This window comes from Eschrichtius robustus, chromosome 3 (assembly GCF_028021215.1).
Source record: "Eschrichtius robustus isolate mEscRob2 chromosome 3, mEscRob2.pri, whole genome shotgun sequence".
Taxonomy (NCBI): Eukaryota; Metazoa; Chordata; class Mammalia; order Artiodactyla; family Eschrichtiidae; genus Eschrichtius; species Eschrichtius robustus.
Window position 1 is genome coordinate 33,413,495 of NC_090826.1, and position 13,209 is coordinate 33,426,703.

At 52.9% G+C, this 13,209-nt stretch overlaps 1 protein-coding gene across 2 annotated transcripts in view; it reads left to right on the forward strand.

Annotated features, from left to right (window-relative positions):
- Nucleotides 1–13,209, forward strand: part of KCNQ4 (potassium voltage-gated channel subfamily Q member 4) — a 54,688-nt gene that overhangs the window by 23,701 nt on the left and 17,778 nt on the right. For both annotated transcript variants that reach the window (XM_068537899.1, XM_068537900.1), the window contains exons 2-7: nt 8,940–9,030; nt 9,688–9,814; nt 10,022–10,197; nt 10,840–10,965; nt 11,378–11,488; nt 11,671–11,766. In XM_068537899.1, the coding sequence (XP_068394000.1) occupies nt 8,940–9,030; nt 9,688–9,814; nt 10,022–10,197; nt 10,840–10,965; nt 11,378–11,488; nt 11,671–11,766 (727 nt within the window). The remainder of the gene's footprint in view (nt 1–8,939; nt 9,031–9,687; nt 9,815–10,021; nt 10,198–10,839; nt 10,966–11,377; nt 11,489–11,670; nt 11,767–13,209) is intronic.

The following is a 13,209-nucleotide window of genomic DNA, read 5'->3' on the forward strand; positions in this document are numbered from 1 at the left end:
AGTTATACCTCCACTCACTGTCTCCACTTCCTCACTGCCCCTCTCCCCTTCTCATCCCATCTAGACCTGCTCCAGCCCTCCCCGCCCTCTGTGGCTGGCCTTGCCAAGGTACCCAGTGACCAACGTGTCACCAAATCCAGTGGACATTTTTCAGGCCTTAACTTGCTTGACCTCTTGGCAGCATTTGACACTGTCATCCACACTCCCACCTTGAAACACTTACTTCTCCTGGCCTGGCACCTCTCTCTTCTGGTTTCTATCCCATCTCACTGGCTGCTCCTTCCCAGTCTGGGTAGAGGGTCTCTCCACCCTCTGCACCTCTGGGGTTCCATCGGTTCCTCCTCTAAATTTGCCTCATGCTCTCTGGACTGTCTCAGCCGCACCCATGGCCTCAGTCACCACCTCTCCCTCGATGTCCCCCAGATCCACATTTCCAGCTCAGGTTTCTGTCTTCATACCCAGAGTGTTTGCCCAGCCCTCTCCATCTCAACACGTCTAAAACGAAGCTCATCACCCCCACACCAGCTCCTCCACTGGGCTCTCCCATCTCAGTTCAGTCATGGCACCTTCATCCATGCAGTCCCGACACCAGAAATATGAGTTATTCTCTCTCATTGTCCCCATTTCCAATTAACCATCAAGTCCTACTTCCTAACACTTTCTAACACTTTCTCCAGTCCATTCACTTCTCTTTCGTGTTGCCACTGTCATCTCTCATCTGAATTATCGTGGAGCTTCCTACTTGCTTTTCCTGATCAGTCTCTAATCCATGGTCCCCACTGCCCCTGAGTTGTGGTCCTGAAACACAGATCAGACCATATCATTCCCCCCGTTAAACCTCTTCAATGGCTCTCCATTGCCTTTAGGTAACGTTCATAAGGTCTGAGGGTGCCTGATCTGGCCGTCTCTGGTTTCTCCTCTGCCCCTTCGTTTTAGGCCTGCACTTACCAGAACTACCGGCTGCCCTGGGCTGCCTCCAGGCTCCCACATCTCTGTTGCTTGCACACACATCCTGCTTCCTCTGCTTGGGGCACCCCACCCCTGTCCTCGTCACCTCCACCTCTTCACTGATCCCTCTACTTTGGCTCTGCTAAAGCCATCTTGGGGTTCCCCCCAACCTCTGGGTACACTGTTATCACTTCATTCATCATATCACCACTGTGTTACACTTGTTAATTTCTTGGGGGCCTGTATGATTAATTGCTGGCTTTACAATAAAACTGGCTGAGTGTGGATGGCAATGAGCAATTTCTTTTTTTATTATTATTATTATTTATTTATTTTTGGCTGTGTTGGGTCTTCATTGCTGTGCACGGGCTTTCTCTAGTTGCGGCGAATGGGGGCTACTCTTTGTTGTGGTGCGTGGGCGTCTCACTGCAGTGGCTTCTCTTGTTGCGGAGCACGGGCTCTAGGCACGCAGGCTCAGTAGTTGTGGCTCGCAGGCTCTAGAGAGCAGGCTCAGTAGTTGTGGCACACGGGCTTAGTTGTTCCATGGCATGTGGGATCTTCCCGGGCTAGGGATCGAACCCGTACCCCCTGCACTGGCAGGTGGATTCTCAACCACTGCACCACCAGGGAAGTCCCTGCAATGAACATTTCTTAAGTAATTGTGGCTCAGAGAGGTTAGGCGATAACCTCTTTTCTGCTGCCTAACCCACCCCACCCCAGCCCTCTTGCCTTCCATATCCCCATCTCTCCAGCCTCCAAGCATCTGTCTCTCCAGGGACATCCCCAAAGAGTCTGGAACTAAGCTCATGGCTCACCCTTCCCTTCCACCCCACTGCTGGGGAGTCGTAAGGCTGACGCTCCCCACCTCATATTGCGGACAGGGAAACTGAGGCCCAGAGAGGCACTATGCCTTGGTGGTCCAGGTGGACTTGGGTTCAGGTCCTGGCCCTATGGCTTTGGACAACCTAGTATACCTTTCTTTCTATCTTTTTTTTTTCCTTTTAAGTAACAGCTTTATTGAGATACAATTCACATACCATAACCGCCTGCCCCCCTTTTAAAGTGCACAGTTCAGTGGTTTTTAGTGTATTTACAGAGTTGTGCAGCCATCATCGTACACCTCTCGGAGCCTGTCTCCTCACTGATGGGCCATGGTGACTGTGGTGCTGCTCTCATGGAAGTGCTGGGAGGAGGGGTTAGGAATATGCACATGGAGGGCTCCGCCAGGGCCTGGCCAACAGGAAGCCTTGGCCAGCAGGACCAGTTATGGGGTCACACAGCGAACCGGGGTGAAGCTGAGGTTGGCATGAGACCCACCTCCCCAGCAGGCTTTTCCTCCCCCCACCCCACCCCCCTGCCTTCTTACACTGTGGCTAGGGTTAGGGTTAGGGTTAGGGTTCCCTGGCACTAATTTGAGGAAGGCCACGGGGCGGGGCGGGGGTGGGGTGGGGGAGGCAATGATTACAGCTGTTTAAAAAGCCTTGGGTTGGGCTTCCCTGGTGGCGCAGTGGTTGAGAATCTGCCTGCCAATGCGGGGGACACGGGTTCGAGCCCTGGTCTGGGAAGATCCCACATGCCGCGGAGCAACTAGGCCCATGAGCCACAACTACTGAGCCTGTGCATCTGGAGCCTGTGCTCCGCAACAAGAGAGGCCGCGATAGTGAGAGGCCCGCGCACCGCGATGAAGAGTGGCCCCCGCTTGCCACAACTAGAGAAAGCCCTCGCACAGAAACAAAGACTCAACACAGCCAAAAATAAATAAATAAAAATTTAAAAAAAAAAAAAGCCTTGAGTTGGCTAATAATTGAGTCAACCACAACCACTCCCATTCACTAACCTAGTGATTCTCAAAGTGTGGTCCCTGGGGGAGCAGCATTAGAATCGCCAGGAACTTTGTAGAAATGCATATTCTCAGGGCCCAATTCATACTTACTGAATCAAATGCTCTAGGATGGGGCCCAGAAATCAGTATTTTAATAAGCCCGCCAGATGATTCTGATGCCCGCTGTAGTTTGACAACCATGGATCCAAGCAAACCATTCACCTATTCATCCCTAATCTCCTTGCTGCCTTCCTGAATGAGTGGGATAGTCACAGAATGGGTGAGTGGGGGAGGAAGGCTTGCAGTAAGTCTCACAATAAGCTCTAACCAGGGAGAGCCAGCCAGGCATCACCCACCCATCCCAGCTCTGCCTGCTGGGCTGGGCAAGGGAGAACATGGGCCCCAAGTTGCAGCCGGGCATGCTGGGTAAAGATGCTCCAGTAAGCGGCTGCCAGCCTGGCCTTTCTGCTGGAGTGATTTTAGAGGGCCCAAGCCAGCTCCTGTGTACCATCTATACTTTGTAGATGGGGAAACTGAAGCCTCAGAAGGGGCCAGAGACAATCCTTAGACAATCCTTATTTGTTGTATGAATGAAGTCACACGCTGGTTCTGGCAGACACGACCAGATCCCAGCTCAGGGCTCCTTCTCCCTGTCTCCTCCATCCCTAAGCTCCAGACATGATCTCTCTCTGCTGTCCCAAGAATGGGTGGCTGTGTGAGGACCTCTCAGGAAGGCCAAGGCAGCTTGGGCCCTAGCTCTGCCATGGATTCACTGAGTGATCTGGAGCAAGTCTGTCCCTCCCTGGGCCCATTTCCTCAACTGGAAGATGGGGATAATTATTCAGCTGCCTGGAACACAAGATGTTCTCTGACAAACTAAGTATATCTTTTCAACTGTGTCGAGCATCTAACCCCCAGCCAGTGTATGAAGGCAGGAGGAGGCGAAGTTCAGGGGTTTTTTAAACAGTGTCTACCAAATAGAGCTGGTCAAGGTTGGAGACTTGCCTTCTCTTCGCTTCTCAGGAAGGCTGCTGGGAGCCCAACGGGTCAGGGATGGATGTGCTTGGAACTTTGGGAGCCTCTGCAGTGGGTACAAACTGGGGGCTTTGGTGACATGATGTTTTGAGGTTTGTTTAAGGTAAATTTCTGCTGTTCGTTTACTCAGTCTATGAAAAAATAAATAAAGCAGATTCAGGGGAGAGAGAGCGGGGATGGGGCCATTACTTTGGAGAGGGGGTGGCTGGGGAAAGCCTCTCCAAGGAAGTGATGTTTGAACAGAGATCTGGATGAGTACGGGAGCAATAAATAGGCAGAGGAAACAGCAAAGCAAGTGCAAAGCCTGGAGATGGAAAAACTTTTGATGTGTTCCAGGAATGGCAGGGAGGTAGAATGGCTGGAGCACAGTGATGGAGGGGCTGGAGAGAAGCAGATCAAGTTCAAGGGCTGGGTGGGACCGGATCTCGCAGGGCCTTGCTGGACATGCTGAGGAATTTGACTGCCGCTCTCTAAGTGCCATAGGAAATCAGAGGAGAGTTCTGTGGAGAGTCCTGGTTTCCAGCTTTGCTTTGTAGGAAAATCACACTGATTGCTTTGAAGAGGGTTCCAGTTGGGCCAGAGTGGAGGCAGGGAGACCAGTCGGGGTGAGATGATGGGGGTTAGTCTGTCCAAGGCTACATTCTGTAGTTAGAGCCAATAGAAATTGCTAAAGGACAGGATGTGGTGGGTGAGGGAAAGGAAGAGTCAAGGGTCACTCTTAGATACTTGGCCTGAGTCCCTGGATGGAAGGTGGTGCCATTCCTGAGATGAGGCGACCGGAGAGGAGAGAGATTTTAGGGCAAATTGAGAGTTTGTTTTCAGACACGTTGGGTTTGAGAGGCCCCTGGACAACCGAGAAGAGATGTTGAGCAGGCCGTTGACAGGTGAACTGGACTCGGGGAGAGGCTGCCACACCCTCACACCTGCTAAATGGCCAAGGCTGGGGGCGTCCCTGGTGGCACAGTGGTTAAGAATCCGCCTGCCAATGCAGGGGACATGGGTTCGATCCCTGGTCCAGGAAGATCCCACATGCCATGGAGCAACTAAGCCCGTACGCCACAACTACTGAGCCCATGTGCCACAACTACTGAAGCCCATGTGCCTAGAGCCCGTGCTCTGCAACAAGAGAAACCACTGCAATGAGAAGCCTGTGCACCGCAACGAAGAGTAGCCCCCGCTCACCGCAACTAGAGAAAGCCCATGCACAGGAACAAAGACCCAACGCAGCCAAAAATAAATAAACAAATAAATAAATAAATAAATTTATTTTTAAAAAATGGCCAAGGCTTTTGTGGTAAAGGGGTGGGGACAGAATTTAAAGGTTCCCCCACCCCCGTTTGTATTTTTAAGGAAATGCATTTTAAAATTGATGTTAGTTTGTTATTACCCAAGCAGCCCATGTTTATTCTTTAAAAATACTAAGAAATGAAGATAAGCAAAAAGCAAAACAAAAGCCAAATCATTCTTAATTTTGCCACCCAGAGATCAGCCCTGCTGACTCTTGGTATGTGTATTAAAAAAATCTATATTTTAAAAGTTGGAATCACATTGCTTTAAGGTTTCATAATCTGCTTTTTTCACGTAACCTATTGTGAAGTGGACATTTTAGAGATGTGTACTATCGACATGGAAAGAATGGTGGTGAGGAAAAAAAATTCTTGAAACACTCAGCAGGAAGCCCCAAACGTGACCCATTTACCTGAGGTTCTGAGGTCAGCTGAGCAGTGGGATTGAAGGATTTCTGTCCAGGGCTGGGGTGAAGGCCCATCAAAATTTGGCTGCAGCCCTCCCAGAGGAGGGGGCTGGATGGAATAATCTCAGGAGTACCCTTCCGCCCTGAGCCCTGTGTCGGTGGTGGTCCCCATTCCCGGTGGATGTGGTGCTGGGTTCGCTGCGTTTTCTGTGGTTAATTACTGAACGTGAGGAGCTGGTGTTCTCCCCCACCTCTCCCTGTGCCTTACGTCTTTGCCGACTCAGCTCCTGCCTGGAACTGACACAGGAGGCCTCCTCTTCCTCACTCATTCAACCAAAACCTTTTACTGACATCTACCACCTACGTCCTCCCCCGTGGGGCATGTGCTGGGCTGCAGCCCTATACCTGCCCTCCACGCAGCCTGTCCAGGGAGGTGTAAGTGGGCCAGGGTGGAGCCACGCCCTTCCCATGTCCCACCCTATCCCCGCGTCAGCCCCCACTTTACGGATGCCGAGACTGGCTCAGAGAAGGTAGGTGACTTTTCCAGGGTCACGCACACAGCAGGACCGGAATTTGAACCCGGGTCTCTCTGACTCGGAGCCCATGCCCCTGCCGCGATGAAATATGAACACAAATAAAGCGCCATAGACAGTGACTTGGGAGGCAAGCACTGGGAGCGGGCGTTCTGAGGGAACAGTGGGATGGGGGCATCCCAGCAGGAGGGTTGGGGCGAGGGGAGCATGAGCAGCATCTCATCAGGCTCCAGCGGTGTGTCGTGAGTCGTTTCAGGCAGAATGCAGTGTCAGCAGTCCCAGGTGGGGACACTCTGGGAACACTTTGGAGAGGCTGTAGGTCTATGCGTTTCCGGAGAAGCCCATTCCCTCTGGAGTCTCTTTCAGGAGCAACACCCCCATCAAAAGGAGGAGTGCTTCTGGGAGGCCAGCCTCGTTCCCTTTTGCCGCATCTGCAGCCTGTGCCCCACATCCTGTCTTCCCTCACATATTCACATTCTCCCTGAGTCCAGCAGCTTCTCTCCTCACGCCCTTTCCCCTCTTCCCATCCACTGGGGAGTTGGAAACCCTGGCTCTAATCTCACCCCTGTCCTGGACATCCTGGGTGACCTTGGGTGAATCCCTTTCCTCCTCTGGGCCTCAGTTTCCTCATGTGTGCAATTAGGGTTGAGGGAAGTGTCCGATGAGTTGGATTCTAAAGTTCCTTCCATTTCTAACCATCTGGTTCTGGGCCACTCAGTAGCTTCCCACTGCCCTCCGGGAAGTTCCAGGCCTGGATGGCATGGCTCCCTGCTGCTTGATTGCCCTCCACACACCCTCTCCCCCTCTGCATGTTCCCTCCCTACCTGTCTTCCCCAATCCCCTTTCCTTCCGTAGCTGTCTCAGTATTTAATTCCATCAGGCTCCCTGACTTCAGACTATACTACAAAGCTACAGTAATCAAGACAGTATGGTACTGGCACAAAAACAGAAACATAGATCAATGGAACAGGATAGAAAGCCCAGAGATAAACCCACGCACATATGGTCACCTTATCTTTGATAAAGGAGGCAAGAATATACAGTGGAGAAAAGACAGCCTCTTCAATAAGTGGTGCTGGGAAAACTGGACAGGCGCATGTAAAAGTATGAAATTAGAACACTCCCTAACACCATAAACAAAAATAAACTCAAAATGGATTAAAGACCTAAATGTAAGGCCAGACACTATCAAACTCTTAGAGGAAAACATAGGCAGAACACTCTATGACATAAATCACAGCAAGATCCTTTTTGACCCAGCCCCTAGAGAAATGGAAATAAAAACAAAAATAAACAAATGGGACCTAATGAAACTTAAAAGCTTTTGCACAGCAAAGGAAACCATAAACAAGACCAAAAGACAACCCTCAGAATGGGAGAAAATATTTGCAAATGAAGCAACAGACAAAGGATTAATCTCCAAAATTTACAAGCAGCTCATGCAGCTCAATAACAAAAAAACAAACAACCCAATCCAAAAATGGACAGAAGACCTAAATAGACATTTCTCCAAAGAAGATATACAGATTGCCAACAAACACATGAAAGAATGCTCAACATCATTAATCATTAGAGAAATGCAAATCAAAACTACAATGAGATATCATCTCACACCAGTCAGAATGGCCATCATCAAAAACAACATCTAGAAACATCTAGAAACAATAAATGCTGGAGAGGGTGTGGAGAAAAGGGAACCCTCTTGCACTGTTGGTGGGAATGTAAATTGATACAGCCATTATGGAGAACAGTATGGAGGTTCCTTACTGGAAACTAAAAATAGAACTACCATACGACCCAGCAATCCCACTACTGGGCATATACCCTGAGAAAACCATAATTCAAAAAGAGTCATGTACCAAAATGTTCATTGCAGCTCTATTTACAATAGCCAGGACATGGAAGCAACCTAAGTGTCCATCATCGGATGAATGGATAAAGAAGATGTGGCACATATATACAATGGAATATTACTCAGCCATAAAAAGAAACGAAATTGAGTTATTTGTAGTGAGGTGGATGGAGTTAGAGTCTGTCATACAGAGTGAAGTAAGTCAGAAAGAGAAAAACAAATACAGTATGCTAACACATATATATGGAATCTAAGGAAAAAAAAAAAGTCATGAAGAACCTAGTGGCAAGACGGGAATAAAGACACAGACCTACTAAAGAATGGACTTGAGGATATGGGGAGGGGGAAGGGTAAGATGTGACAAAGTGAGAGAGTAGCACTGACATATATACACTACCAAACATAAAATAGATGGCTGGTGGGAGGCAACCGCATAGCACAGGGAGATCAGCTCTGTGCTCTGTGACCACCTAGAGGGGTGGGCTAGGGAGGGTGGGAGGGAGGGAGATGCAAGAGGGAAGAGATATGGGAACATATGTATACGTATAACTGATTCACTTTGTTATAAAGCAGAAACAAACACACCATTGTAAAGCAATTATACTCCAATAAAGATGTTAAAAACAAAAAAACAAAAAACCCATGAAGGCAGAGGCAATTGTCCTCATTCTGCAGGTGAAACCATGCTTCTGCCGTCTTGGAGTTCATAGGGAAGGGGGGATTCCTGGGTCCCTCCCTCGGCCAGCCCAGACAGACCTACCACCCACAGCTCAGTGACCACCTCTGTGAGCGGCAGCTGCCTCAAGGGCAATTGAGAGGGCTGTAAGGTGTCTGTGAGCTCAGCAGCCTCCTGGAGCTCTGGGGCTTCTCCCTTTGGTGTCCAGCACCGAGCCACAGCTCCAGGGAACTCTTATTCTTAGTCTGCTTTCCAGATTATTCTTCCCAAGTGAAGCTTCCCTCCTCCTCCTCCTCTGACTCTGCAGCCCCCTGCCAGAGGCTCCTTGGCTGCCCTGTCCATCCAGCAGTCTAACCCTCTCCTTCATGCTGCTATTGCAGATTTTTGCTGGTCTTCAGCTGCCTGGTGCTGTCCGTGCTGTCCACTATCCAGGAGCACCAGGAACTTGCCAACGAGTGTCTCCTTATCTTGGTGAGTGCCGGAGTCTGGGTCTGAGGGAGGCTGTGTCGGGGTAGCACCTCTGGTCTGAGGGTGAAGGTGGAGTGAGGCTTCTCATACCATGGCTCAGAGAGTGGCTTGCTGTGCTGTGTTCTCTGACCTGGTGGCTGCCCCTCTCTGGGCTTCATCCCTTGCTTTATAGCAGGTGTTGGGAGAGCTCCCGCCTCTATGCCAGGGCTTATGGTGGGCCCAGAGGAGAGCCACTCCTTCTCAGGATCAAAACTGCTAACACCACTCCTGGTGTGATGGGGGTTTTCCCCCTAACGGGAAGCACCTTGGAGGGTCACAGTGACAGACAACCAACCACCCCTTATGTCACCTGGTCAGGGTTACAGAGGCTGGGATGGCTGGGAGGGGGAGGGTGGGATGAGGAGAAGAAAAACCCAGACAGCTCATGGGGACAGCAAGGGAGGACAGATTTGGGCTTTCAGTCTCTTTGGAAGACATGGAAGAAGCCACTTCCTTCTGGAATCCTCCTCAGGTCCATCCAGGCTTAAGAACCTCCAGGAGAGGTGGTCTGAGGAAATCCTAGTCCCCCTAACCCAGGGACTCCGGGCTGGGTGGGTGCTGTGTGACCTAGACCCCGGTCTTGAAGAGTGGGGACCAGAACTCAGGCCCCTGGTCCCACAGGAATTCGTGATGATCGTGGTGTTTGGTCTGGAGTACATCATCCGCATCTGGTCCGCTGGATGCTGCTGCCGCTACCGAGGATGGCAGGGCCGTTTCCGCTTTGCCAGAAAACCCTTCTGTGTCATCGGTAATGGGCCTACCCAGCCCCGCCTGACTCTTGACCCCAAGCCCCAGGGTTAACACCCTGACCCCAGGACCCTGGCTGCTGACACAGACTCAACAGACCTTCCCAATCGCCCCCTCGGCCCCAGGAACCCCCAACGTCGGGTCCAGGCATGGGGTAGGTTGGCTCCCCGGCGCTGGCCATGACCTCGCCCGCTCTCCGCCCCTGCAGACTTCATCGTGTTCGTGGCCTCGGTGGCCGTCATTGCCGCCGGCACGCAGGGCAACATCTTTGCCACGTCTGCGTTACGCAGCATGCGCTTCCTGCAGATCCTGCGCATGGTGCGCATGGACCGCCGCGGCGGCACCTGGAAGCTGCTGGGCTCGGTGGTCTATGCTCACAGCAAGGTGAGGCCGGGCGTGTCCGGGGGCGTGTCCGGGGCGGAGCTGGTGCGGCAGCTGGAGGGGCGGGGCCGAGCGGAGGCGGGGCCGTGGTAGGGGAGACCAGGGACCCAGCGCGGGCGAGGCCACAGGGGCTACCTCGGGGGGCGGGGTAAGGGCGGGGTCTGGAGGGGAGGTCAGGACCAGGCCAGGAGGCGGGGCCTGAAGGGCAGGGCTTGAGAGTCTCAATTGGAAGCTTCCGGGTTTGGGGGTCTACGCTTACAGCGAAGTGGGGAGCTGGAGCGGGGTCTGAGGGTGGGGCTGGGGCGGGACAGGATGTGGGGCGGGATGGAAGCCTGAAAGTGGGGCTTGGGGGGCGGTGCAAGATGGGCTTGTGGGCGGAGGTCTGAGCATGGAACCTGGAGGGTCAAGGGCAGGGCCGGGGCGTGCTCTGAGGTTTTGTGAGGGCCTGGCTCTTCCGTGAAGGTGGGGCAGGGTCTCCTTGAAGGGAGTTGCTGAGAAAGAAAGGCAGGCAGAGCCACCTCCGGGGACTTCCGAGAGGTGGGTACTCTTATTCCCTTTCAGAACGCCTCCCATAGGCCATTCTGGGAGCCGTCCACCTCCCCACCTGTGCCAGGTGTGTGGTCTCATCCCTTGCTGACCCCGCAGGAGCTGATCACCGCCTGGTATATCGGGTTCCTGGTGCTCATCTTCGCCTCCTTCCTGGTCTATCTGGCTGAGAAGGACGCCAACTCCGACTTCTCCTCCTACGCCGACTCGCTCTGGTGGGGGACGGTGCGTGAGGGTCTGTGCAGGGCCGCCCTTCTCTCCCTGGGACCCTCCCAGGCCTGATCATCGTGACCCCGACCTAGGAGCCTGTCCCTGTCCTCTCGACTAAGGCTGGGACCTTCGTGACCAGCCTCTGTGTTAGTCCCCCAACTTCCCCAGTGAACCAGCATGTGAACCCATCTAGTTCCCTACATCAAGCCCTTGTGACCTGTACCCCTCTCCCCCTCCAGCACGGGGGAGGGGGAGAATCCATTTATGCTTCTAACCAGCCCCCGTGACAAGTCCTTGTGACCAGTCCCTGTGGGCAACCATGGAGGCCCCCTCCCTTGTGATCAGGCTCCCACCTGCCTGTGACCCAACAAGCTCCTGTGGGTGGCCCCCGTAACCAGCCCTGCAGGTAACCTGTTTGTGTCCCCAGATTACACTGACGACCATTGGCTATGGTGACAAGACGCCACACACGTGGCTGGGCAGGGTCCTGGCTGCTGGCTTCGCCTTACTAGGCATCTCCTTCTTTGCCTTGCCTGCCGTGAGTCCCCCTCCGCTTAGGATGGCCCAGCCCTGGGCGGGGGCGTCCTGGGGACAGATCCTGCTTAAGCCCCATCCAGCATTTGCATGGGTGGTGGCGGGCACCTCAGATGGGCAGCGGTGGGGGCACCTTTTGTTGTCCCCACCATCACCATATTCCCCGAACCATGCCTATCGTCCTAGGGCATCCTTGGCTCCGGCTTTGCCCTGAAGGTGCAGGAGCAGCACAGGCAGAAGCACTTTGAGAAGCGGAGGATGCCAGCAGCCAACCTCATCCAGGTACAGGACGCCCAGGAAGCCCCTGAACTGAATTGGTGTGTCAGCTCTGTATGGTGACCCTTGTGTCCCAGCTTCACAACTATGACTCCACTTTGAAGCTCAGAGAGATGTGACTTTTCTGGGGTCACATGCCAAGTCAGGGACAGAGCTAGGATGCTGGCTAAGATTGTCAGAAATTTCTCCCTGCACCACATGCCCAGTTCAGGGCTAGCCAGAGCTGTCCCATTGACCCACTGCAACCCCAACTCTACATGGCCTGAAGTGGAGTGGAGCCTGGACAAGAGGCCCTAGGTCCCTAGTGGAAACCCAGTCCTGCCACCCATCAGCTGTGCAGTCATCAGTAAGCCTGTTCTACTCCCAACACCTTAATTCACCCCGCAAGCACTCCCACAAGTGAATGTTGTAGCTACAAACCGAGAGAAACACCTTGCAAGAAAGAAATGGTTCTCTGAAGAGCATTTTACAGGGGACCTGGCCTGATCTGACCTTAAAGGGGAACTCAGGGATGACTACACTGGGAAGCTGACACTTGAGCAGAGAGCTGGAGGATGGGTAGGAGTTAACTAGGTGAAGAGGTGAAGAGGGAAGCCTTCGAGGTAAGGGAACAGCGTGTGCAACGGTCCCGTGGTGAAAGGGAGCAGGGTGTGTTTGATGACCCGGAAGGAAGCTAGTTAAGACTGGAACAGAAAGCTCAAGGAGGAGTGTACAGTGGAAGGGTTTGGATAAGTGGGCGAGGCCTAGACCTGAGGGCCAGAGAGAGGAAGTTAACATTTTCCTAAGAACAATGAGGATCCATTAACAGGTGTGGAGCAGGAGGAAGGGGTGACATGATCACAGATACGTGTTTTGAAAAGTGGTGAGTGGATTGGAGGGTGACCCGGGTGTGTGGAGGGAGCAGATAAGAGGCTCTGGGAACAGTCTGGGTGAGGCGGGGTGGCGGGTGACTTGGACTAGGGTAGCAACAGATGAGACGGAAAGAAATGGGCAGATTCTGCATATTTAGGAGGTGAAATTAGTGACATCAGGAGTGAGGGAGAGGGAGATGGCAGGGTGACTGGCTTGCCTGACTGGATGGTCGATGACCCTCCTCACTGGAGGGGGACCAGACTTGGGGCATGGAGAATGTGAGTTTGGCTGGAGCATGCAGAGTCTGAGGGGCCTCTGAGCCCCTGAGGGGGGATGTTGAAGAGGCCACTGATGTACTGGTGTGCAGCCGAGGTGAGGAATGTGCTGGGCCTTGTGTGCAGATGATAATGAAGTGCTTGCCCAGTGGGGAGAGGAAAGAAGGAGGAGAGAAGATGGTCCAGAGCTGGGCTTTAAGGAACCTCAGCATTTCGTGGCTGGGTGGGCAGAGTTGAGCCAGCCAAGGAAGCAGAGAAGGAACAGCCAGAGGGGTGGGAAAAAAGCAGGAGTGTGTGGGCTCAGTTTCCCCCACTGTCTGAG